The 22,896-nt window shown below is 34.4% G+C and overlaps 3 protein-coding genes across 3 annotated transcripts in view; 2 read left to right on the plus strand and 1 right to left on the minus strand.

Moving 5' to 3' along the window:
• The window catches only part of LOC108577369 (ral GTPase-activating protein subunit alpha-1), a 12,185-nt gene extending 1,653 nt beyond the window's left edge, over nt 1-10,532 (plus strand). Inside the window, exons 2-28 of the mRNA XM_017940509.1 lie at nt 162-179; nt 408-579; nt 656-1,013; nt 1,117-1,394; nt 1,484-1,781; nt 1,848-2,218; nt 2,306-2,528; nt 2,614-2,821; nt 2,909-3,040; nt 3,431-3,667; nt 4,133-4,323; nt 4,410-4,508; nt 4,588-4,872; nt 4,947-5,072; nt 5,147-5,314; nt 5,906-6,016; nt 6,090-6,248; nt 6,330-6,509; nt 6,580-6,943; nt 7,022-7,167; nt 7,238-7,413; nt 7,482-7,941; nt 8,014-8,300; nt 8,377-8,513; nt 8,824-8,949; nt 9,430-9,450; nt 10,211-10,532. Of these exons, the coding sequence (XP_017795998.1) occupies nt 162-179; nt 408-579; nt 656-1,013; nt 1,117-1,394; nt 1,484-1,781; nt 1,848-2,218; nt 2,306-2,528; nt 2,614-2,821; nt 2,909-3,040; nt 3,431-3,667; nt 4,133-4,323; nt 4,410-4,508; nt 4,588-4,872; nt 4,947-5,072; nt 5,147-5,314; nt 5,906-6,016; nt 6,090-6,248; nt 6,330-6,509; nt 6,580-6,943; nt 7,022-7,167; nt 7,238-7,413; nt 7,482-7,941; nt 8,014-8,300; nt 8,377-8,513; nt 8,824-8,949; nt 9,430-9,450; nt 10,211-10,371 (5,492 nt within the window). The 3' untranslated portion in view covers nt 10,372-10,532. The remainder of the gene's footprint in view (nt 1-161; nt 180-407; nt 580-655; nt 1,014-1,116; nt 1,395-1,483; nt 1,782-1,847; nt 2,219-2,305; nt 2,529-2,613; nt 2,822-2,908; nt 3,041-3,430; nt 3,668-4,132; nt 4,324-4,409; nt 4,509-4,587; nt 4,873-4,946; nt 5,073-5,146; nt 5,315-5,905; nt 6,017-6,089; nt 6,249-6,329; nt 6,510-6,579; nt 6,944-7,021; nt 7,168-7,237; nt 7,414-7,481; nt 7,942-8,013; nt 8,301-8,376; nt 8,514-8,823; nt 8,950-9,429; nt 9,451-10,210) is intronic.
• Nucleotides 10,533-13,588: 3,056 nt separating this feature from the next.
• On the plus strand, nt 13,589-15,928 carry LOC108577397 (presenilin homolog). The gene is made up of 7 exons (XM_017940542.1): nt 13,589-14,000; nt 14,107-14,357; nt 14,430-14,639; nt 14,706-14,926; nt 15,004-15,291; nt 15,354-15,598; nt 15,679-15,928. The coding sequence occupies exons 1-7, from the start codon at nt 13,866-13,868 to the stop codon at nt 15,832-15,834; spliced, it is 1,506 nt and encodes a 501-aa protein (XP_017796031.1). The 5' UTR covers nt 13,589-13,865; the 3' UTR covers nt 15,835-15,928.
• A 2,023-nt stretch (nt 15,929-17,951) lies between these two features.
• LOC108577370 (kinesin-like protein Klp98A) overlaps nt 17,952-22,896 on the minus strand; it is a 12,538-nt gene continuing 7,593 nt past the window's right edge. The window contains exons 11-17 of the mRNA XM_017940510.1: nt 22,844-22,888; nt 20,860-20,982; nt 20,429-20,530; nt 19,939-20,076; nt 18,794-19,858; nt 18,418-18,687; nt 17,952-18,234 (exon numbers count right to left, since the gene is read on the minus strand). Coding sequence (XP_017795999.1) covers nt 17,989-18,234; nt 18,418-18,687; nt 18,794-19,858; nt 19,939-20,076; nt 20,429-20,530; nt 20,860-20,982; nt 22,844-22,888 — 1,989 coding nt within the window. The 3' untranslated portion in view covers nt 17,952-17,988. The remainder of the gene's footprint in view (nt 18,235-18,417; nt 18,688-18,793; nt 19,859-19,938; nt 20,077-20,428; nt 20,531-20,859; nt 20,983-22,843; nt 22,889-22,896) is intronic.

Here is a 22,896-nt window from a genome sequence, read left to right on the forward strand (position 1 = left end):
TAAATGTGACTGCAATTTCTGACAGTATAATCAAACACAATTTTTTTTATAAAACTATGATTACATTAAATATATTAACATTATAATTATGTATAATATTTGCAATTGCAATATTATCATTATTTTACTATTTGCTTGTTTTCTTTCTATTTTGCTGCCAGAACTTTCCTTCCACATTGGTGAGTAACAGACAGACGACAGAGTATATGTCCCTTGCATGTTGCAGTCTGAGTTCCATTAATCTGATCATTACATCTGATCATACAAGTATAATATCATTATATCTAGTATGTACATAGAAGATCTACTGGTGCTTTTTTTTTATCTTTTTATTTATTCATTAAATACTAAGTAAAAATCACATGTCTAAACATTATATACATAAATAAAAGTTGTTTCCTTTATAGTGCATAAAGCACATAGGGAGGAATTGGAACAGGTACTGCAACTCTTAGAGAAAGTTTTAACACTTCTCCCTGAACTTCTTAATAGAAGATGGCAATGTCATAGTTTAGCAAGAATTTTGCAGAAACTTTTACATCCTGGTAATAGTTGGAAACTTCGCAGAGAAGCTATAAGGTATATATTCAATAATATTATTACATAACAAGAGTTGTATTTATTAATATCTTTATGAAATATAAATTGATTTTAGGTACTTTATTTTGTGGTACCAAGCACTTGGTGAAAATGCACCTGAACACATACATCAGATGTTTGCAAGCTTGGTACCAGGGTTTCCACCCCAACAACCATCTCCTTATAAGTCTGAGCGTAGGATAGATGGGAGAAAAGATAAACTTGCAAGGGTTATTGGTTGTGATGATAAAGATAAGAAGGAATTTTATGATACACAACTATCACAAAGTACTTTTCATGACAATGGTTCAAACCAGTGTCCTGTCACTCCAGTTGACAATGGACCTATTTTACCCCCACAAAGTGGGGAAAAGCCTCTTGATAATGAGACTGTTCGATTTTTAGAAGCATTACTTGAATTTATGGTTACTCAGGTACATCTAACCACCATTCATGTTAAAACCATTAGATGGTCACAGGGAAACAATGCAATGCTAAAGTCAATATTGTCGAAATTTCCGCTTATCTTGTTTGCAGGTTGTAAGGATAGAATGGAGAGATAAATCGTCACGACAGCACAAGACTTTTCAATTTTTATTAGAACGTTTTAAAGCTACGTATCTTCGTCATATTTGTCCTGAGTTTGACGATAATTTCTCGTTGTACAAACCGAATTTAGAATTGCCTACGATGCGTAAACAAATGAATCAGAGTTACGATAATTATGTATTATGTAAAGTTGCTTTGATTAAGTGGATCGCTAGTTTTACCCATATCGCTAGAAAAGATGCTCGTGTCGCACACCTTTCGCATAGGTATTCTAACGTTTAAAATTTAACATTATATGGATATAATTTTTTTTTTTTTCAATACATTTAATTTTCAGCAAAAACTTTTATTTTAGCACAACTCCAAATGAGGAAACTACAGAGTCGGAACTCCGGCGTGTTTCAGTTACACAAAACGCTTCTGCTGACTCGACTTTACTGTCTCCTGAATCAAGTGCATCTCAGCAAGAGAATCAAAATCAAGAAGATAGTAGTGTCTCAGCAGTTACTCTTGTTAGAGAAGTTCTATATGGTAACAGGGACAATGTGAACCTTGTACACGAATTGTATAGACAAGCATTTTTATTGGATTTTAATCATGCTGGTGCTATAAGAAAGGCTATAGCCGTTTATAAAGATTGGATTCAGATGAATGTAAGATAAAAATTGAAAAAGTTACGATAGTACAGTCATTAATATCTGCTTATTATTTTTTATTAGGAACTACCACCATTTATGTTAGAACCATTAGATGGTCACAAGGAAAGAGATTTCGAAGAAAATTCCAGGAAGGATATTAGTGATTTTGACAAAAGTCCATCTGAAACTTATCGACAGACACGATTAAGGAATGATTCTTACCTCGGTGCTATACACAGAGAAAATTTATTTATAAGGGCGGGATTACAAAACGTTCTGCAAGTGTTCATTACGCAAGCTTCTAATGTTTTCTTCTTAGAAAATATTGGAGCGAATGCATCCCTTATGTTACTTGAAGAACAGACAGATAGTTGCAAAAGAGTATTAAATGTGTATCGATATGTTGTAATGAATTCTAGATTAGAACCGGGTACTTGGGAACAGTTGCTTAGGTAAATACCTAAGAAATCGTATTTTTATTTTCAAGAAATGAAATTTTTCGTAAATTTACAGTTATAATTTTATTTTTTACTTATTAGGGTATTATTACAAATCACATCACTTGTTTTAAACGAGAAATCTTCTCGACGCAAAGTTCAAGAAAGCATCGGCGGCAAGCTTGCCCCTGCCATATTTCAGACTTTAATCGTAACGTGGATTAAAGCCAATTTAAATGTTGTTATTTCTACGCAATTATGGGATCAGTTTCTGGAAGTATTGACGTCTTTAACGCAATGGGAAGAATTAATACGAGAGTGGGCGGTTAGTTCAAATAAAATTTATGTTCCTCAATATTTACGAGCCATAAAGTACTCGCGTTGTTCAATATTTGATGGTTACTTTACAGAAAACGTTAGACACCTTAACGAGGGTACTTGCCAGGCATGTGTACAACTTGGATCTAAATGATTTACCACTGGACAGACTGAGTGAACAAAAAACTAAAAAACGTCGCGGTGTTGGGAGCCGAGCTGCTTCCACCGGAAGTGTTCAACCTCCACGCAAAGGAAGCGTCGATCAAGATAATAGTACCGTATCTAAGGAAAATGTTACAGGTAAGGAACATTAAATTAACAATCCGTTCTTTATTTTAGATTTTTAATTTCTTACCTTCGATGAAGTTCAACATTTGTTCTTAATAGATCACCCGATGCGAGACCTGAGGAAAGTACGACCACTTCCTCGTAGTGCTAGCGATAATACGATATACAATGCAAAAACACGTACAAAGCTTCATAGAAATCGTGCCCATACCGTGCACAGCGGTATTCCTGGTAAGTGAATACACTGAATATCAGATTGGAACTTTGGTTTTTTTATTTATTATAGTTTAACAATTTATATATCACTTAGCAGTGCCATCTGTGTTGCTGATAGCGCGCGCAATTTATTTATAACTTTGTCTCTTACTATTTTTTTGCTTTGTCGCTGACATTGGTTTAAAAATAAGTAGTCTGGCGTCGGCTAGACACTTGTCTCATTTCATAAATTTCTTTTTCGCCCTTTTTTGTATCACTCCCTTCATTCGCAACCTACTCTTTAATGGTGTGCTTTCGTCTAATTTTAGATGATAAAGCGTTATTTCAATTGATCTGGTATGAACATTTTTCCCAGTGGTTGTGGCTTATTTGTGTATTAAGTGTAAACAATTTCCACCCGCGCAGTACTCCCTCTATCGATAGAGCAAGACATGGCGCGACTACTGTCAAATGGTTCTGCATCATCGTCAATAGTTGGTCGGAAAATGTTACCCAACAGGCGTGCTAAGTCGTTGGATAACATTGTTATAGTCGATAGTGAACCACCATCTCCACGTTGTCCGTCTCCAACGCCGAGCAGCGGAGTTGACAGCAACAAAGACAGTCCGATACAGATAGAGAATATTGACGGCAGCAGTATCGGTAAGTATATCATTTGCCGCTGTTTAACAACTGCATTGAAATCTGATAACATCATTTTTATAACGTGTAAACATCTTTAATGATTTTCAAGTATCTGTGCGTATTTGTTTTTCTCTTTATTTACCACATCAAATTCTTCACAAGTATAAGACTAACAAGGAAATATTATTACATAAATAATAATAATAATAATAATAATAACGCAGTGGAGAAATCTCTTTCACTATTTATAGCGCACAATTTGATATAGTCACGAAGTAAATTTACGCGGGGCTGCACATTTTCTTTACGTTTGTGATGCGTTTCTACTCAGTCACTAATAAGTTTTGTGAGCTCCAGTGTTTCGATCGATGAAAAAATTTCTCAAGAGTACTTTCACTTTGTTAACAGAATTTATTTATTCTTTACATGCAGTATAATTATCAACGTCCGTACTATTTTTAAAACTGCATTATTTACTTACAGATACTAACGATGCATCGGAAAGGAGATCTGTTATGGCAGGTGGTGGTGTTCGTGGATGGTTACCCGACGTAGCGGTTGTATTATGGCGTCGTATGTTATCAGCTTTGGGAGACGTGAATAACATTCAAGATCCAATCCTTCATGGTCAAGTTATGGATTATCTGGTTCAGCTTACACAGACACTTCTAAAAGTATGATGCCTTATGCTTTATATTGTACTAAAAACAATATAATTTTGTACACTTTACACTATCATTAACATTTTTATACCATTTAGATTCGTTTAAATCAAGGTGTCTCTGGAGACAATCAGGTAACCCCACCAGCTCCAGAACTTATACCACCATTGACAGTCATTGCTCCATGGTGTTTTAAGGTTGATATTAATTCATTATTTATGAAACACAACTTATGTAAAACATCGTTTACAGATCGTAAAATTGTATCTCTTATAGGCGATACAACTTCCTAGTCAATATGAAGTTGGTAAATTGGCAGCATACCGTTTGATCTGTCTTTTAACAGTACAGCCACAGGATATTAATTTACCAAAACAACATCTGACTCTTTTTTATCGCGCAGTTCATAATGGTATCGTTAGTAATGACAGTAAAGTACTACACGTGTTGGTCAAGTATACAGGCCCTAGGTTGTTTAGTTTAAATCTTCCTGGATCTAGCCTTTTAATTTTGGATTATATTCACGCTGCTAATGTTATATTGAGCAGTCAGGATATTGAGGTATTATGGAAATTTCATAGTAATTTAACAATGCCGTTATATGAATTGCATGCTTATGATTAATATCGTTTCAGGCACCAAGGAGTGAAGCCGTCTCGATAATTGGATCGTTATTATCATTACCCACCACTGCAGTTAAATTACCTGTATTACAACCCACTGCAACCGATATCGTAACTATGACGTGTCCAGATGCGAAGGTAATTAAGCGCGACATTTATTTATGTGTCATTGATTTAGCGAAAATATCTTGATACAAATCGTTTTATTCTAGGAGCATATAATCACGATTCTTTTAAGAAGTTGTAGGCAGGAACCGACCGGTGTTGCAAGATGCGTGGCTCTTTCGAGTATTACTATGTTTGTGTATAGAGAATTGTGCTACAAAAATCAACATTCGAGAATTCCAGAAGCTGTCACGGTTCTTCTTTTAGCACTTAGAGTAAGTTTCTTGAGTTTATTATAAGTAGATGATTCTAGATAAATTATAATAAATATCTGTGTGGATTTTTTGGAGCATAAGGTATTGTGCATGTTATAAAACGTATATAAATATGTTACAGCTGTTTAACATTTTATATTTGGGTTGTAATTTTTAGTTAAGTAGTGAGCATCATGTAGTGTATTATTAGTATATATGTAGTAATAGTAGTGCAAAATTCAGTATCTCTTCCATTGAGTCTGATTGACAGCGGATCCAAAGGGCGGAACGTCGTAGAGCTGGTTTCTCTGTCCCACTAATGGATCAGGTAGTTTTTCTTGGATCAACTAACCCATGCCGACTCCTCATTATGTGTTGTTACAGTATTTACCTATCGACTGATGTCTTCGTGTCTTTTTAAGGATGTCGTCAACATTGCATGTTTTATTGCACGGTCGTATGTGTAAACTGTCCAATAATATTGCAATGTTTCTGATTTTGTTGTATCTTACGTATGTTAGTAATTAGCATGTTTCCTGTGTAATACTAATTAGAATATAATATACGAAAAAAAACGATATTTTAAATTTGATGTCTTTTTTTATTCTGTAGGCTAGTCATGCCACTGTTGCTCAAGTGGCGTGCGACTCCCTTTTACTATTATGCGATAAAGCGGACACCTTATTAGAGCTGTATCCGAATGTGCCATGTAAAATAATTCAAGTAAGTTTCATATAAAGGTATTATTTTAAAATGCGACAAGAATACACGTGTGTATTTTATTTGTATATTGTAGATTTTATCAGAAACACTTGGATATATGAGTACTCGTGAACGACGCGGTCCTTTGACGGTATCAATGTTGTTCTGTTTGGGCGAGTGGGCTATGCATCTTGGTCCATCTGTTCTATTGCGAGTATTTCAAGGAAAACCTCTTTTAATGACTTTATTCACGGTCAGTAACGTAATAAAGATTTATATAAATTTAAATATTTCTATGATTATAATATAACTAAAGTTTTATGAATACATGCAGGTTTTAGACAACATAGTGCAAGATAAAATCGGCAAAGATGTATCACAGTTAAATAAAAGTCACGAAGATGAAGATGGCTATTTCGAACCTGATATTACTCTGGACAATTTAGCTGACGACACTGGCACGAAATCACCGTATCGGGGCAATATTCAGTCTGTCCAATTAGCAGCAAAGATGGTAGTTTATCATAGATATACACATTTTTTTAATTACAATTTTCAAATCAAAATTTTTAATTTTCTTCTAGGTAATGATGCATTTAATAAATCATTTGGGACACTTTCCAATGGGTATTGGAGCCGCGCGATTGTCTTCGTTAGTGGTCGAATTAGATGATGTACCAGGAATCGATGGAGATGAGTTATCTTCTGCCATTTTTCATGCACCAAATATACAACTATTAATGTTATCAAATTCTGTAATAATGTCACTGGTTGAACTGGCAGCCCTGGATGCTCCTGGAGGAGGTGTTACTGCAGGATTAACAACAGCACCATCGTTAGTTAGAGTCTTATTGCGAGATCTAGCTGGAAAAGCATCTTGGGATAGCTCTATTTTATACAGTCAACCGTTTGTCGAAGATGACATGCCTGTAGCATTTATCAAACATGGTAACAAAAATACCTATTAATAAATTTTCATCCTATTACACATCGAAATTCAGATTTTAGCCATATGAATATTTTCAGTCGAGTGGAAACCAAAAGTATACGGAGAAGATTTAAGCATTATTACACCTCAAACTTGTACACCTCGACATACAATAAGGCATCGCGAGCCTCATATATTGCCTACGTTTGCAAATGCCGCTAGCGACATGGACAATTTGGATGATGTAGGCTTCGATATTTTAAAAATATTAATATTTAAATTATCAATTATTTTTAACTAATTTTTATTTCTAGCTCTTACAATATATAGGACACACAAGTCCGGAAGTATTAACTAATCCAGAAATAGCACTTAATGCGCCTGCTAATCCACCACAAGGCCACTACCTCGAAAGTGAAACCATCGCGACCATTCTCAGTCAAAGGAACGCGGAACAAGAGCATATCAATAATTGGAGTCAACACATCAGGTATTTTATATCTTCGTGCAATGGTGTAATCGTGATTTCGAAACATATACGCATCATTATCGTTTCAGTATGTGTGCGTCAGCAATAAGCCCACCATCGTGTCGTCCACCTCCAGCACCATTTCATCACTGCCGCCTTTTATTTTCGCACTTGGGTTTATCCGGATGGGAACAACGTACAAAACTGCATTTATTATCGAAAAATGAGAAGCTTTTACGAGAATTGCGAAATCTCGATAGTCAGCGATCCAGGGAAACGCATAAAATAGCAGTAATTTATGTTAGTCAAGGACAGGAGGATAAGAACTCCATATTGAGTAATGTCACTGCTAGCAAAGAATACGAAAGCTTTATCGCGAGATTGGCTTGGGAGGTCGAACTTGAATCACATACAGGTTTTCTCGGAGGTCTTGTGCCTGGAAAGGCGTCCGGTGTTACAGCGCCGTATTTCGCCACGTCTTTTACTGAAATTCTTTTTCACGTAGCGACTAGAATGCCTTCCGATAGTCCGGAAAGTTTATTGCAAAAAGTATGCATTTATTTATCCAAATCCATGAAAAGAGTATGTTAAAATGAGATGTCTAAAGTAAAATTATTCCAGACTCGACACCTTGGTAACGATGAAATTCACATTGTTTGGTCTGAACATTGGAGAGATTATCGTAGAGATATTATACCAACTGAATTTTGTGATGTTCTAATAGTAATTTATCCGTTGCACAACAAACTGTACAGAATTCAGATTTCTCGAAAACCAGAAATTCCATTCTTTGGACCCTTGTTTGATGAATGTATCGTTGAGGATAAAGTTTTACCCGGATTAGTGAGAACAACGGCATTAGCGGCAAGTAGGGCAAAACGGTCTACACTTACGTTGTATCAACATTAGTAAGTGTATCACCCTTTATTTTATCATCTCTGATTAATATTTATTTTATTTCTTTGTTAATGTTAAATATTTCAGTTATGAGGAAAGAGCAAGATCTATCGATACTGTTATGAGGAATCACAAAGAAGCTACTACGTTCGAAGAATTCACAGCCAATGTATACTCTCCCGTGCAACCACCGAGTCCGTTTAGTGGGGCTTCTTCCGTATCTGGTTAGTTTGTATATGTTAGTAAGAAAAACAAATTCTATAACTTTTTATATACGTCCATAGAAATTTGTCCGACTCACCAATAGCTGCATAGCTAAGTTTGAATCGTGTTTGTTTACAGTTCAATTCAGTGCACAGTTTTCATCTTTATAGTGATTACAAGATAGACCTTTTTTTCTTTTTCTTTAGTACGTTTCCCATATAGAAGCTGTGAACAGTTTATAGCTGAATACTAAGAACTTTTTTCAATAGTTTCTGCACGAGTTTTAGTTGTCAGTCATTATGATTATTATTATCAATATCACACTATCAGGATCTACAACAAGCGTGCAATCCACAGCATCGTCAAACCTCGCAGCAGCGCTTATAGATTCTCATCAGGGTCGATCTGGTCTGCGAAGTTCGTCAGCAGCCAGCAGTGATAACCGCGCGAATAGAGGTGACTAATTCAGTCCACTAACCCCCACCCACCTTGTAACACCACCCAACAAGGTAGTATTATAATTTATTTATTTTTTTTCTTTGCTGTTTTTCCAACGTTTCTTCGTCTCTATGAAGTGTATCCTGTTTTATTTCTCTTCTCTCATAGATTACCTGGTAGTGGTTTTATATGTTATAATATGTTAGTAATTATGCAAATTTATATACACCAATTTTTATGTTTCACTCAATGAACTCCAATCTATTTAAGTACATAGAAAAGTATAACTTTACACTTTTATTATCTAAAGTAACATTACACATTTTATTTGGAACTTAAAGAAATATAACGCTAACGTTGGTTCACCTGTACTTAAAATATATACAAACGTATTGATATATATTTTCTGGAAAAAAAAAACAAGACTGAAGATAAATATATTGCAATTGTTCTTTGTTTGATATTCACATGTCTCTTAATTATATTTTTGTTTAACAGTCTTACACAATCTATTCAGAGGTAAAATTTCCTTTTTACATGCATATTAGACATAGATTGATACATAATTTTTTACATCCATGTCATATTACATGTGCCATACTGTAAATGTTGCTTTATAGACTGAAATATTGTACAATACTATAAATATGTACCTTTTTTTAGAAGACTACTATGAGAAGTGGAAATTTTTCCTTCATCATCTTGCAATGAATTATAAAAGTTTATAATTATAAATTCATGAAAGGGGAAAGGCATCTACAACTTAAGACAGTCCTCCAAGATTATATATATTTATAGCATTGTACATTGCAAGTAGCTTTTTGCAACTCATGTAGTTGTAAATAAATCTTGCCTATTCATAAATGTAGGCATTCATGTCTCCATCACGACTCGAGAATTAAATGTAAAAATACTTCACTTCAGTTTTCTTCACACGTCAGAAATTACGCGAACATTTTAACACTTCAATTTTTATAGCTTGCTTATTTCATTTTACAATATTATGTTATATATATGAACAGAAAAAAAAAAAAACAAAGATAGAATCTTTTTTTATTCAATTTTTTTCCTACATGCATAAGTAGCATAGAGTCTAATATTTAATTATGTATTATTTTTTTTCTTTAACAAACTGCACGTTTAGTTTTGCTGTTATATATTTGCATACGTTCAACTGAATCATTGCAATTACTGTAATACGTGTAATTATTTCTTATACGGCTTTTGATTGAAAACGCACAACTCCAATCGAAACAATTCTTGCCGACTATGCTTTCAGTTTCCGACGGGAGCAGAGTATGGTTTAGCAATGACACACCAGACAGCACAGCACTTCATGGAATTTCGCCGAGACCTGTGAAAAAGATGTCGTTCAAAACTGGACCGAAACAAAGGACAAACACTCAACCCACGCCACCTGATAGTCCGAGATATAAATAAGGAGTTTTGTACCAGTACCATAAAGAAAAAAAACATTTTTTGCACAAGAGGTTGTTTGGGCATATCCTAGACATTATAAATTAAGGGAATTCTTTAAGATGCTACCATGCGTTACAATAACATAAAGAGATAGCCCACTGTTCTATGCATTGAAAGGTAGTAAACGCGTAAGAGATATACTATATAGTGGTAGGTTCAGATCACTTACCATTTAAAGAAAAAAAAAACAAAAAAAAACAAAAAAAAAACAAAACAAAAAAATGGAAATTCTTAAACAGTGGGCGTTGAACATCTGGTTAGTCTTAGCGTTTTCTGTTTTCCGTCCTTAGGTTTAATTTTTATATTAAATGTACAGATCGTTGTTTATTTGTTGCAACGTGAATATTAATTTATTGGAAACGTAAATATACGAGAAGATTTAACGGATCATAGGTAATACAATAGCAACTAGATATTTGTTAATATACACTGATTAGTGTGTCACATGACAGCTATTTTCATTGTACAGTACTTTCTTAAGATCAGTTTACCCTTGTACTTGAATAGGTAAGCTTAAATAATTAATATCGACTAAAAGCTTCTATCTTAATTTATATCGAAGATAACGAGCTCCTCGATGTTATATATATATATATACATGCCTTCATAAAAAAAAAATAACATTTTATTTCTTGTAATGTAGTAAGGTGATGAAAACAAGAAAAGAAACATGATTACCATATAATCATAGTACGCGTCTATATGAGTGTTGAATAAGAATCAAATGTTATTTTTTAACATCAAAGTTTTACGAATCAACGCCACGTCTCTTAGGTACTGTAATAAGTTATAATTCATCTGTTTGATGTCGGTCTGATTTCGGTTTAACATTGTTAAGTGATAATTTAACGCTGTCTTTTAAAAAGAAAAACAAATTTGTTCACGCGTTACATTCCATACAAACGATCTTTTCTGCATCTTCTTCATTATCCGTTGTTTGAGTTAAACTTTCGATGTATCTCCGAGGATGATTAAAAGCATTCCATTTACGTTTTGTATATTCGAATTAAACGATCAGAACTTTTCTTGAAACATACGTCGAACACACGAGATGTTTGTCTTAGTTGGTGTACATTGTATAGAGCAAGAAATCAATTAGGGAACAGTTTTTGTTGTCATACCAAAGTTGCAGGTACTTGGTGCTTTACGATACATAAAATAGAAGTATTTTAAATACTGTGTCAAAACGTGTTATTTCTGAGTAATAATAGTAAATATGAAAAGGAACAAAAAAAAAAGAGAGAGAGCAAGAGAGAAAGAAAAAAATGTGAAATGAAATTGAAAAGAGTTTTGAAAGTAAACGAAATATAATTGAAAAAGCGAATAAGAATATTCTTTGCTTCAGAAAGAATTCATCTTGAACACAGTGATAATAATCAGAGTATTAAATATTATTCGTCGCTGTCGATATATGAATGGAATTTTAGGGAAGAAATTATATTATATCGTGGTGAATACGATATTCGAGTTGAGATTGTAATAAATATACATTTCGAGTTTTTTGACCATTTTGAGGATTATCAGAGGAACCGCATTCGAACGTGTGTAGGTATTTAGCAACGAAGTTGTAGGTAAATAATAATTACCGATACGCAGACCATGGCCAAAGCAGCATTATTTTTTCACTAATTTATAACGAAGTAGATTGAGAAGAAGAGCCGTGTGTATATGTATTGTACATAAACTGTTAAGCATGTGAATGACGTTAAAGTCATTGAATGGAAATTGTTCTCTGCGTAACATTGTATTGCTATGTTATCGGAACGAAAAAAAAAAGATGAAAATATTGGTCGATATAATATATGCGTATATACATATATACATATATACATATATACATATAGAGAAGAGAAGAAGAAAAAAAAGAAGAAACTTATTACAGTCTTGCGTAAGAATGCTTTTACAAATCGTATTTAAACCTCGTACTTAATTAACTATCTTTATTAATGTCATTATAACAATTGCTCGCTATTATTTATGTTATAAATATACAAATTGCTGTTAACATTATTAGCACAGCACCGAACTATTTTTCTTACTGGATAATTACGCTTGTAACATCTTCAGAATTAAATTTAACGAATGTATGCTGTGAGAAACGTTGAAAGGGAATCATTGAAACATTTCCATGAGATAACACTGTAGAGCCTCTTCTGTCAGTAACATGAAAGCTTCAATTTATATTAATAAGATTACTTCGTTCTTTCCAATTTTCTTCGTTACTTTTCGTTAACAAAATGATATAATCAAATCGTCTATGTGTATAAGAGATACTAAAAAAAAAAAGAAAAGAACATTTAAAAATATCAATTGTTCACGCAAGATAATCGATATTATACAAATTTTACTGTATCTCTTTTCTTGTATGAGGGTGTTTGTTTTTTCGATAATCTAAAACAGAGAACATGTACAAAGGGTACGAGTTTACGATTCGTCACTTCTATATCGATGTAAAACAGAGTTAATATATATATATATCTATATACACATACAATAATTGTTTTATACAACCAAGAGGAATGCTATATGTTGCCCTCTGATTCAACCTTTTGCCAAAAATAGAATCGTGTAGGTACTTGTCTAATTTCTTGTTCACGTGAATTAAACAGCGAGAAAAAAAAAACTGTAATTCTTTCAAATCTTTAGTCTAATGGGAACACCGTTGAAATTTATGGCATTTAGAAATTTTGTAGCGCCATTTGCGATTCTTAAAGTAACGAATAGTATTTCCGAAATTTTTAATAAAATTACTGCTGTACAATCTGTATTACGAAATTCGAGTTCCGTAAGGACGTTTGCAGAATTTATAGCGATATAGGACAGATAGTAATCCAGTATAATTACAATTGCATAATTGCATTTAACTGAACATATTAGGAAATTTTTTTGTAGAGACGATATTTGGAATTGACTTAATACATGATTCCCCTGTAACAAAAATTTGTTACCCAAAGATTTCTCCGATATCGTACTGATTGTACACATTTCTGCGATGGAATGTACATTTTATTGCACAATAAAATTATGATGAATCAATTTCAACGAACTCCATGTAATTCCTTGAGAAGCTCGAAATTAGGTTATTTGAAATTTGAAATAGGAAATTGCGCTCTTACTAGTTCCCTATGCTCAACGATAGAGGGCGGATTAATGAGTCATGTCCTAAAATGGCTGCTACCAGGTGGAGAGTTTATTTGTAAAATAACAAATTAACGGAAGTGTTCATTTTTAAGTAATCGATGGTTTCTTGCATTGTGTTTTTCAGTAATTGAATCTCATAAACAACTCTTAGCAAACAGAAATTGATTAAATATTTTTATATCGCGATTTTTCGGATGTGATCGTACGCTGTTGTGTGACGATAGCAAACAGAGCGCGGAAGTACAAAAAAAAGTGTGCGTGGGACTGTCAAAGGGTTCTTATGTTAATTTGTTCACAAGCATAAGCGTTGATGAATGTCTGAGAGTGATACTTACGATTCGGCGGACGAATATACAAGCCTAATGGACGGTCACGTCGCGGAATCTCGGACGGACGACCTGGGCTTAGTCACTGGTCGGAAAAGGCGTTCGCGTATTAGTAACGAAGAGGTAATTTAACAGTATTAATCACTTACCATAGTTTTTATATTTTTTAATAAAAATAAATTAACAATGTCGATAAAATGATTTACCTGAAAATATATACAAATTATAGGTTGAAAATGACCTTCCTGAAGTACACATTCAGACACAAAGTATGTCAAACAATGCAAGTTCAGGTAGAAGAGCTGTATCAGGTAACAGTGGTCAAGATAGATCAAGGAATTATAGAGAGGAACAGGAAGAAGAATTAAAATATGGAGCAGCACATGTTATTAAATTATTTGTGCCTGTATCTCTTTGTATGTTAGTTGTAGTTGCGACAATTAGTAATATACATTTCTATACAACCAAAGGAATGTACTTGTAAGTGTTTGAAAGTCTTCTTTCCTAAAGTTCATTTTATTATTATTCATTTTAATGTATTGGATCTTTCAGACTATACACTCCATTTCATGAAGACAGTAATGAGACAAGTACCAAAGCTTGGCAAGCAGTTGCCAATTCTTTGATACTCATGAGTGTCATTGTAGTTATGACTGTGATACTTATTGTACTATATAAATACAAGTTTTATAGAGTAATCCATGGATGGTTGATAATAAGTTCCTTAATATTGTTATCTCTGTTTTCTATTCTATTTTGCGAGTGAGTACATTAATTTTACCAATAATTTTTTATTATTCTATTATCTAAAAAAAATCACCTTTACAGGCAAGTATTAAAAGCATACAACATTCCAATGGATTTGTTTACATTAGGTATAGTTGCATGGAATTTTGGAGTTGTTGGAATGATATGTATACATTGGCAAGGTCCCTTGCAGTTACAACAAGCATATCTTATTTTCATCTCTGCCCTGATGGCACTTGTTTTTATTAAATATTTGCCAGAATGGACAGCATGGGTTGTACTAGGTGTTATCAGCATTTGGGGTAAAAGAGGTTTCACAATAAAAAAGATATGAATATATAGCGAATGAAATATAATCTTTTATTATTTCTCTATTCAGATTTGATCGCGGTATTAACACCGAAGGGGCCTCTAAGGATACTTGTAGAAACTGCTCAAGAACGAAATGAATCTATTTTTCCTGCATTAATCTATTCTTCTACAATCATGTATACAGCCACGATGACTTATGCCGGTTATGTACAAGCAGCAACGATGGCTACCAGCGATTCTGGTGCTGGCGATAATACGCAATATCCTGTGCGCGGTCAAGCGGATAATCAAAATAATCCTGCATCAGGAGATGCAGAAGAAGGCGGGTTTACTCTTGAATGGATGGAAACACATGGTAGTAAATAAGTTTATCCATTATGTATAAATGATTACTAACGTTACATATTATACTATTAGGTGATCGAGGAGCGAGACGAGCGCAAGAAGTACGCGAAAATTCATCATCCATATCAGAAAACACGAGACAACAAGAAACTCGCATTGTGCGTGAATCACAAGGACAACAAGTTGCGGTTATAGAAGAAGAACGAGGGGTGAAGTTAGGTCTCGGTGATTTTATATTCTACAGCGTTTTAGTTGGAAAAGCTTCCAGTTATGGTGATTGGAATACTACTTTGGCTTGTTTCGTTGCCATTCTCATCGTATGTACTCATTGCTTATATTTCGTGTTTAAATAGTACAAAATTTCATTGAGTTTTATTACGAACATCTTTATTTTCAGGGGCTTTGTTTAACATTATTGTTGCTGGCTATATTCAAGAAAGCATTGCCCGCATTACCGATCTCTATTACGTTTGGTTTAACATTTTATTTCGCCACCAGGGTAATCGTTGCGCCGTTTGCGGATAATTTAGCAACCGAGCAAGTGTTCATTTAACTATAGGTATGATAAGCATAACATTCATAATTTATTACAAAAAGATAGTGCCTATTCACTTATCGATCGACTAGCTTTTATATTTCGTTTAAATTCGCCGTTCGTAATTTTGTCATTTGTAAATTTATATCTGGGGTATATCGTCCATCTCGTGACATGGTACAAATGAAGATGAAAAAATTTGCATTATATAATCTAGATGATCCAGTATTTTTTAATGATAAGTATTTCATTATGGAACAGTTATATTGGATAGAAATCTAGTATCGCAGAAATAAATGCTCAAGATACAAAAATTTACATTTGTAAGATGAATAACAGAAATAATAAATAACGATTGTATTTGTCTGATATCCATTGCACGTTAAGTATTAAACAACATTCAAAGTCCTTAATGATTTTTAGTTTCTTTTTAAATGTATAATTTGTAGTTTTCTTCTTTCTTATAGGTAGCAAGATAGTGATTTGAAATAATTAAATTAATCGAGCTATGACAATTTATTGTGTCTTTACATTTAGAGAACATAGATCATATAAATCTATGTAAAGTAGTATAAAAAAAGCGGTTGATAATCGTTTTTCCTTAATATTTTTTTTTTTTTCTCAGAAACCGTATGAAACATGAGGTATAATGTTTGTCTAAACAATTTGCTAAATGTACAGACCTCGCGGCTACGAACTACTAGTACCACTAGCCGTACAAGTTAATTCCTCGGGGTTTGAAGTCCGTTTATACACAGCCATGGAATAATTATCATTCGTCATCAATCACAAACTTGAATATCCACTTCAATGACAATACGTATTGCTATGAGTTTCATTCGATATTAAACAACAAGGATTTAAGTACAAGATTCAATAATAACGTTCTTGTTACTCAGAGAATTCAAGGCAAAATGATATGGCCGTGTAATGGAAAGACAAGATTCTTTTTTTATTGTTACAATAATAGAATCCTTGGATTTAAGAAGAGTATATATTCTTTCTGCATGCCGTCGAAATTCCGCGCCATAGTTTATTTTTTTTTTTTTCGAGAAGCAGCTTCATAAATATAGCGAATAAACATTTTGCCGAGAATAATCGATAATATCAAAGTTAGCGTTTACTAATAACTCTTTCATTACCATAAGCTTCGCATAACGAATCCAAGTCAACTTTAACATCGCTGTTCCTTACATTTTTTTATCATTTTTCTTTACAAACTTTGCCGCAAAACGCAGTATATACATATACAATATATATATTATAATATAAATCCCCGGAACCGGAAGAACTTCAACAGCGATATGATATCATTTGCACTTCGTAAAATTATGATAATTCATTAAGTTTATAGCCTACATACTAGGAGGAAGTTCATTTCTTCTTTTTTTTTTCTTCTTTCCTTTTAATATCCAGTTGATTATTTTTCACTCACGACGAGGTGTAAAAGACGCTGTTCAACGAAAAAATAAATGCGATCATTTTATGAAATCTAATTATTATCACGAGCATATAAACGCCCGACACATTATGGTCACCGTGGTTGTGCGCACAAAAAAATTATCTTTATATATCGTGCGTATCTTGTAACAATACTGGTCTACCTAAAAATCCACTAGCGATAGACGCGAGTTTAGATTCAATGAAATCAACTATTTCGTTCGAAGTCGAAAAGCAAGAAAGGTACACTCAATTCTAACGGGAGAAAAACATTAGGAAAATATTTGCAACCCGTTAGCGATTAATCAGATCACTGAAATTCCATCGTTGTCCATTGTGATGTATAATTTTCACTAGAATCTAATGTCGTGAATATCATCGAGACACGTAAAATCTTGTATTTCCCCTTATACATAAATCTCGCGAGTAATCTTCTTTCTTTCTTTCTTTCACTATCGCTAAGAACAAAAACAAATATTAAATATGCAATATATATCAGTCTTATAAACAAGAAACTTTTGGAAACGCATTTTGGTAAATATACAATAATCATCGCAAAAAGTGGTAACTATACTTTGCTAATATTTTTCCCACTTTAGCTTTTCTTTAGTTCGTCTTTATAAAAAATACAATAACGAATTATAAATATCTCCTATGCGTCCACTCGAATTTGTTCATTCTTCTATCCTCGGGGAATCGTATAATGCTCTTTTCTTTTTCATTAATTTTTTCTTAGCTAGTTCCGTACTTGCTGCTCTCGAACGTTCCACGTCTGAAGAACGAACTAAATTCCAGCAACGATTGCTTATCTATGTTTCTTAAATTGCCGTTGTACTTGTAGAGAGGTTCACAGTGCGGCAATTCTGAACAGACTTGAATCAGCCGTCGTAAATATTCCTCTAAACGTTTTCTACGTTGCCGTGCCACAACCTCGTGCCTTGGGAAAATTTGTCGAGGTGGAAAGCGTATTGCTGCTACCTGTATAATTAAATAGTAAAAAAAACCACTAAAAAAGTTAAAAAATTCTCTAACATAAAAACTTTGTCACAACAAATGACTATAGCCAGTTTTTACGATACAATTTCTGGCTATTAAAGGTGATTACAATCATTTGTAATCAGATATAGTTTCATACAATATGGAAAACATTAGACTACTTACCTTGCTACCATACTTTTGTCGCATAGAAATATACAACTCTCGAAATCTTCTGTATCTACGTAAAAGCGTCCAACTATCGTCCTGCGCCACAACACGTACCTCGTACTCGTAATGACTGGACGTGCCAGCTCCGCGTATTACGTATGAGGGTATACTAACGATCATGTTAATCACACTATCGTAGCCAGCATCGTTTGCAATCAAAGACGGCAAGGACCTTGTGATTGTCAAGGAATAAGGACTACTCAAACGATCGCCACGATTTTGACTCTAAAGTGAACATGAAACATGATAAAAATAAAACGTTAACCTCTCATAGTCTGAAGTACTATCTATATCTTGAAGTTTCCAACTTAAAGATGCTCAGATAAGTTACCGTTAAATACACAGTCGAGTATCCTCTTCCCGATGAAGATATTCGAGGCGCAAGCGATTCCGACAGGTTAATTTCCTCATTGGTATTAGGCCTGTTGTTCCTGAGAATTGGAGATCGCGTTGTGGATATGGTCAACAGCGTGGCCGAATTTGCCGTGGACTCTAGATCACGGCACGATTTTGTTTCTACAGTTTGTACAAGTTCATTATCGTCACTGACTGACAATCTATCATTGCTGCACTGTGACTCAGACTGTTGTTTTAGACTCTTCCGTTCATCCTCCAGCAACGCAACTTCTAACTCAATCTGTTGCTTCTGTAAATCCTGTAGGATCACAATTTGTTTATTCAGATCTTCTTTAGATGGCGTATTTGCTTCCAGGCACCTCATTACCATCATTCGTTGACGAGCGATTCTTTGGTTCAATCGTTTCATCGCTGGATTCTGTTGCACCGGTGACTCCAGCGAGTCTTCAGGAATATCCTCCTCGGTGATAGAATTCGTTAGAGACTTCGAATCCGTTTTCTCACCGTTAGCACTGCCATTGCACTTCTCCGATTTTATGACCATCTCTATAGGCGATGATTTTCTATTGAGATTCAACGAACTTCTGCCTTCTATTTCGCACAGTTTCGCCCTGTCGTGTTCTAAGTGAACTTCTGAAGATGCTTTCTTCTGCGTGTCCACTGGTTCCTTTTGCTCATCTTCATGTGAGATCTTTGATTCTTTCGTTTGTGAATCTTCGAAGGGACAGCGAGGTTCAGGCCAATCATCCGCAGCCGTGTGAAAGGTATCCTCTGTATCTACGGAACTGGGGATATTTTGTGGCAGTAGATTCAACGCAGAAGCTATTTGAAGCTTCCTATTACAAGCATCCTGGAACGACGGCGCGTCTCCATTCGAAAGGACCTCGTCATTGTTCGGGGAACGATCAACTGAAGAAGCGGGTAACGCACGTTTCAGGTTCAACGTTAGACTCTGTTTTCTCTTCAAGATCTCTTGCAGCTGCTCTTGGCTTCGTTTAGCGAGAAGCAACTTCTTCTCTGTACCTCCTTCTCCCTCCAACTGACAGAAATATGTAATGATTAGTGACAATGAAATTATGTAAGTTATTGATCAATTTTGAATTCATTTAGAATACTTACTTCTAAGTTTAATATGTGCTTTTGTTTTTTAGCTATCTCCATCAACTCTTCTTCCATCTTGTCTACCTTACTTTGGTGCTCATTGAGGGATTTCACCTTGTTCTGCAGTTCTGTTTCCAAAACAGCCAATTCCTTTTTCTGGAAGGTAGATTTTGCTTAAGATTTAAAGCTTTTAGATTTTAATCTTAGCTGTTAATATTTTTGGAATGTTTTACTGATAACAGATACTAGGACAAGTTGTAACTACTTTATTATACAATATTTCTGTTAACGACAGTGTATTTTTTCTTTTTTTTTTTTTTAATCGTTCGTTTTTGCTTGCACGATTTTATGCAAGAGATACATTATCATAGGTAAAGAAACGTGGCTTGATGAAAGATAATGTCCCAGTTTAGAAAAAGAGCCTCAACTTGCCCCAGTTCCTTGAATCACTCTGCACATTAAGATTATAATTAGACCAAAGAATAGACACAGTTCTAGGTTCACTTACGTGATGATTAACAAGCTCTCTCACCGCGTCAACGCATTTATCATCGTTCAAGCTCGACCATGATTCTGGCAAACTGCCGTCACTACCAGCACCATCGTCTGTCTGAAATGGTACATTTTTCTTTCTGAACTGAAAAACTGCGAATCCTTGACACTCTACGTTAGTATACTTCATTACGGTAATTCCACACAATCGGGAACGTAAGAATAAGAAAAGGAGGAACAAAGGAGTGAAAATTAACAAGAATTAAAAAAAGAAAGAAAGTAAAAACAAAACATGAACAAGATGCAGGGTCATATGTTACGTGCGATTAACTTGGTCTTTTTCTTTTTTTTTTTTTTTTTCACAGTCGTTCGGGCCATCAAACTACAGACTACACGTGCCGCATTGGTTATGTCGAATTTTTCTCCGTTCCCTCTAGTGACTCTTACCTTCTCCCACCATTGATGGAATCTTTGAGCGCGTTCGTGATTGCTCATGAACTCTTGAAACTGACGATGCTTGGACTGCAATGTTGTGCGAAGAGAGGCAACTTCCCTACATAAATTTTCTACCTAGTACCACACACACACAGATATCGATGCATTAACAAAAAAGACAACTGAAAAAAAATATAGTTTTAGGCGCGTTCCGTTCTTTCTCTCTTTTCTATGTATTCTTTTTTTATAGTAAATTCGGATGAAAAATGAATATTCTGAACTTATAAAGTGATAAGAACGAAGAAAAAATTATAAAAAAAAAATTAAATAAAATACAAATTTTACAAATCACCATGTACACAGATACTCGGTTATCGGTTACGAGAGAAGAATAATGTGTTCAATGGATAAAAATAAAAATGAAAGCATGCCGTTCTTTTTTATGCACCAACGATAATAAATGTACGAAGGGGGCTAACATAGCTGGTTGTTACAAAAGGTCGATTCATACGAGACACGATCGAGCGACTCGATGGAATGTAAAATCCGAATTAATGAATAAAAACGAAGGGGGGAGGGGGGGTAGAGAGAAAATAAAGTTATAATAATAACAGAAATGATTATGTAATCGCGACAATACATTACCTTAAAAAGTTCGGTTAGTTAGGTCTCTTTAAATCTCCACATCAGCACTCGACAAAGTGCACGTGCGGACGTACCCCAACAAAATTGTTAACAAGATACACTGGGTTTGTTAATCGGGAGCGTTAATTCTCTCGGACCGAGTGAGTAGAATGCTTAATAACAGACGTACGAGTGTGAAAAAAAATAGAATATAATATAGAAAATAGAAAGTGTGCGTGCATTAATCGTATCGTGACAAGATCGAAGGCCAATTTTTGTAAGAAAAATTTATTAATCAACAGTATTCGTATATATATATTATATATATGTATATCATAACAACAGTTCGTTCTTTTTTTCTCGCATAACAAACCCATATATATATATATATAGATGTTTCTACAAAAAACAAGCCCAGATATGTACATAAAACGTTCTTCTTTTCTTTTTTTTTTTTTTTCATTTACTCTGTTCACCTTAACAGTCGTCTACAAGGTACTTAATGTATAACATTCCACGGAATGCCATATTTGTCCGGCAATATCTCGTCAACACTGGCACTTTTATCGTTTCTTTTCATTGTTCAAGCAGCTTATCGTCATTAAGCTTCTCTATCTAATTCGCTATAAAAAAATAAGCGTTAAAATTCTCTACAGGCGACTATCGTGAGAAGTTAGGCGCACTTCATAGTAGAAATCCGTGATAGAAGCTTCGTAGAGACAAGCGCGAGTTATAGTATATAAAAAAAAAAAGTTGAAACGTTTCCTTTTTTTTTTTCCTTTTTTTTATACATCGAAAACGATTCAATTAATACATCGGACAAATATTGTCCCGTTAACAATGCAATTGTACATCAGTTACATTATGTTACATTCAGGTGAAAACCCTGATAATAGTATTAGACGCCGTACGTTGCTTTCAAGCACCTTAAGCATTTTTTATTATTATTTTCTTTTCTTTGCTTCTTTGTTAAGTAATCTCTAGAGCTATCGTAATGTAAAGTGAAAAAACGTGATCATCATCGACGATGACAATCTGTAGCTCGTTTTTCTTTCTCTTTTTACTTGAACACCTTTGCGTTGTTCAAGCACCCTTGTGAACACTTCACGGAGAGATGTATCGAGATATAGCACGAGGGAAACGCGAAGATCGCGTTCCCCGATGCTGTCGTCTTTTTCTCTTTCCTTTTGTTTTTTTTTTTTTAGCACACCTTTTTTCTCTGGGGTCACATGTTTAACGGGCAAACGTGCGAGTAGATGATGATGTTGCCAGACAAGCAAATAAGGACACCGAGAGCAATAAGGACGAGGTAGAATTGATACTTGATCGAGATTACGTTCAAGTCTAGAGACGCCGCGTCCGAGTCACTTACTTGCGTCATTTCGTCCCGTCGCTCTTGCTCCAGGAGGTGACGTCGCGTGCGTA

The sequence above is a fragment of the Habropoda laboriosa genome, unplaced genomic scaffold (assembly GCF_001263275.1).
Source record: "Habropoda laboriosa isolate 0110345459 unplaced genomic scaffold, ASM126327v1 scaffold648, whole genome shotgun sequence".
NCBI lineage: Eukaryota > Metazoa > Arthropoda > Insecta > Hymenoptera > Apidae > Habropoda > Habropoda laboriosa.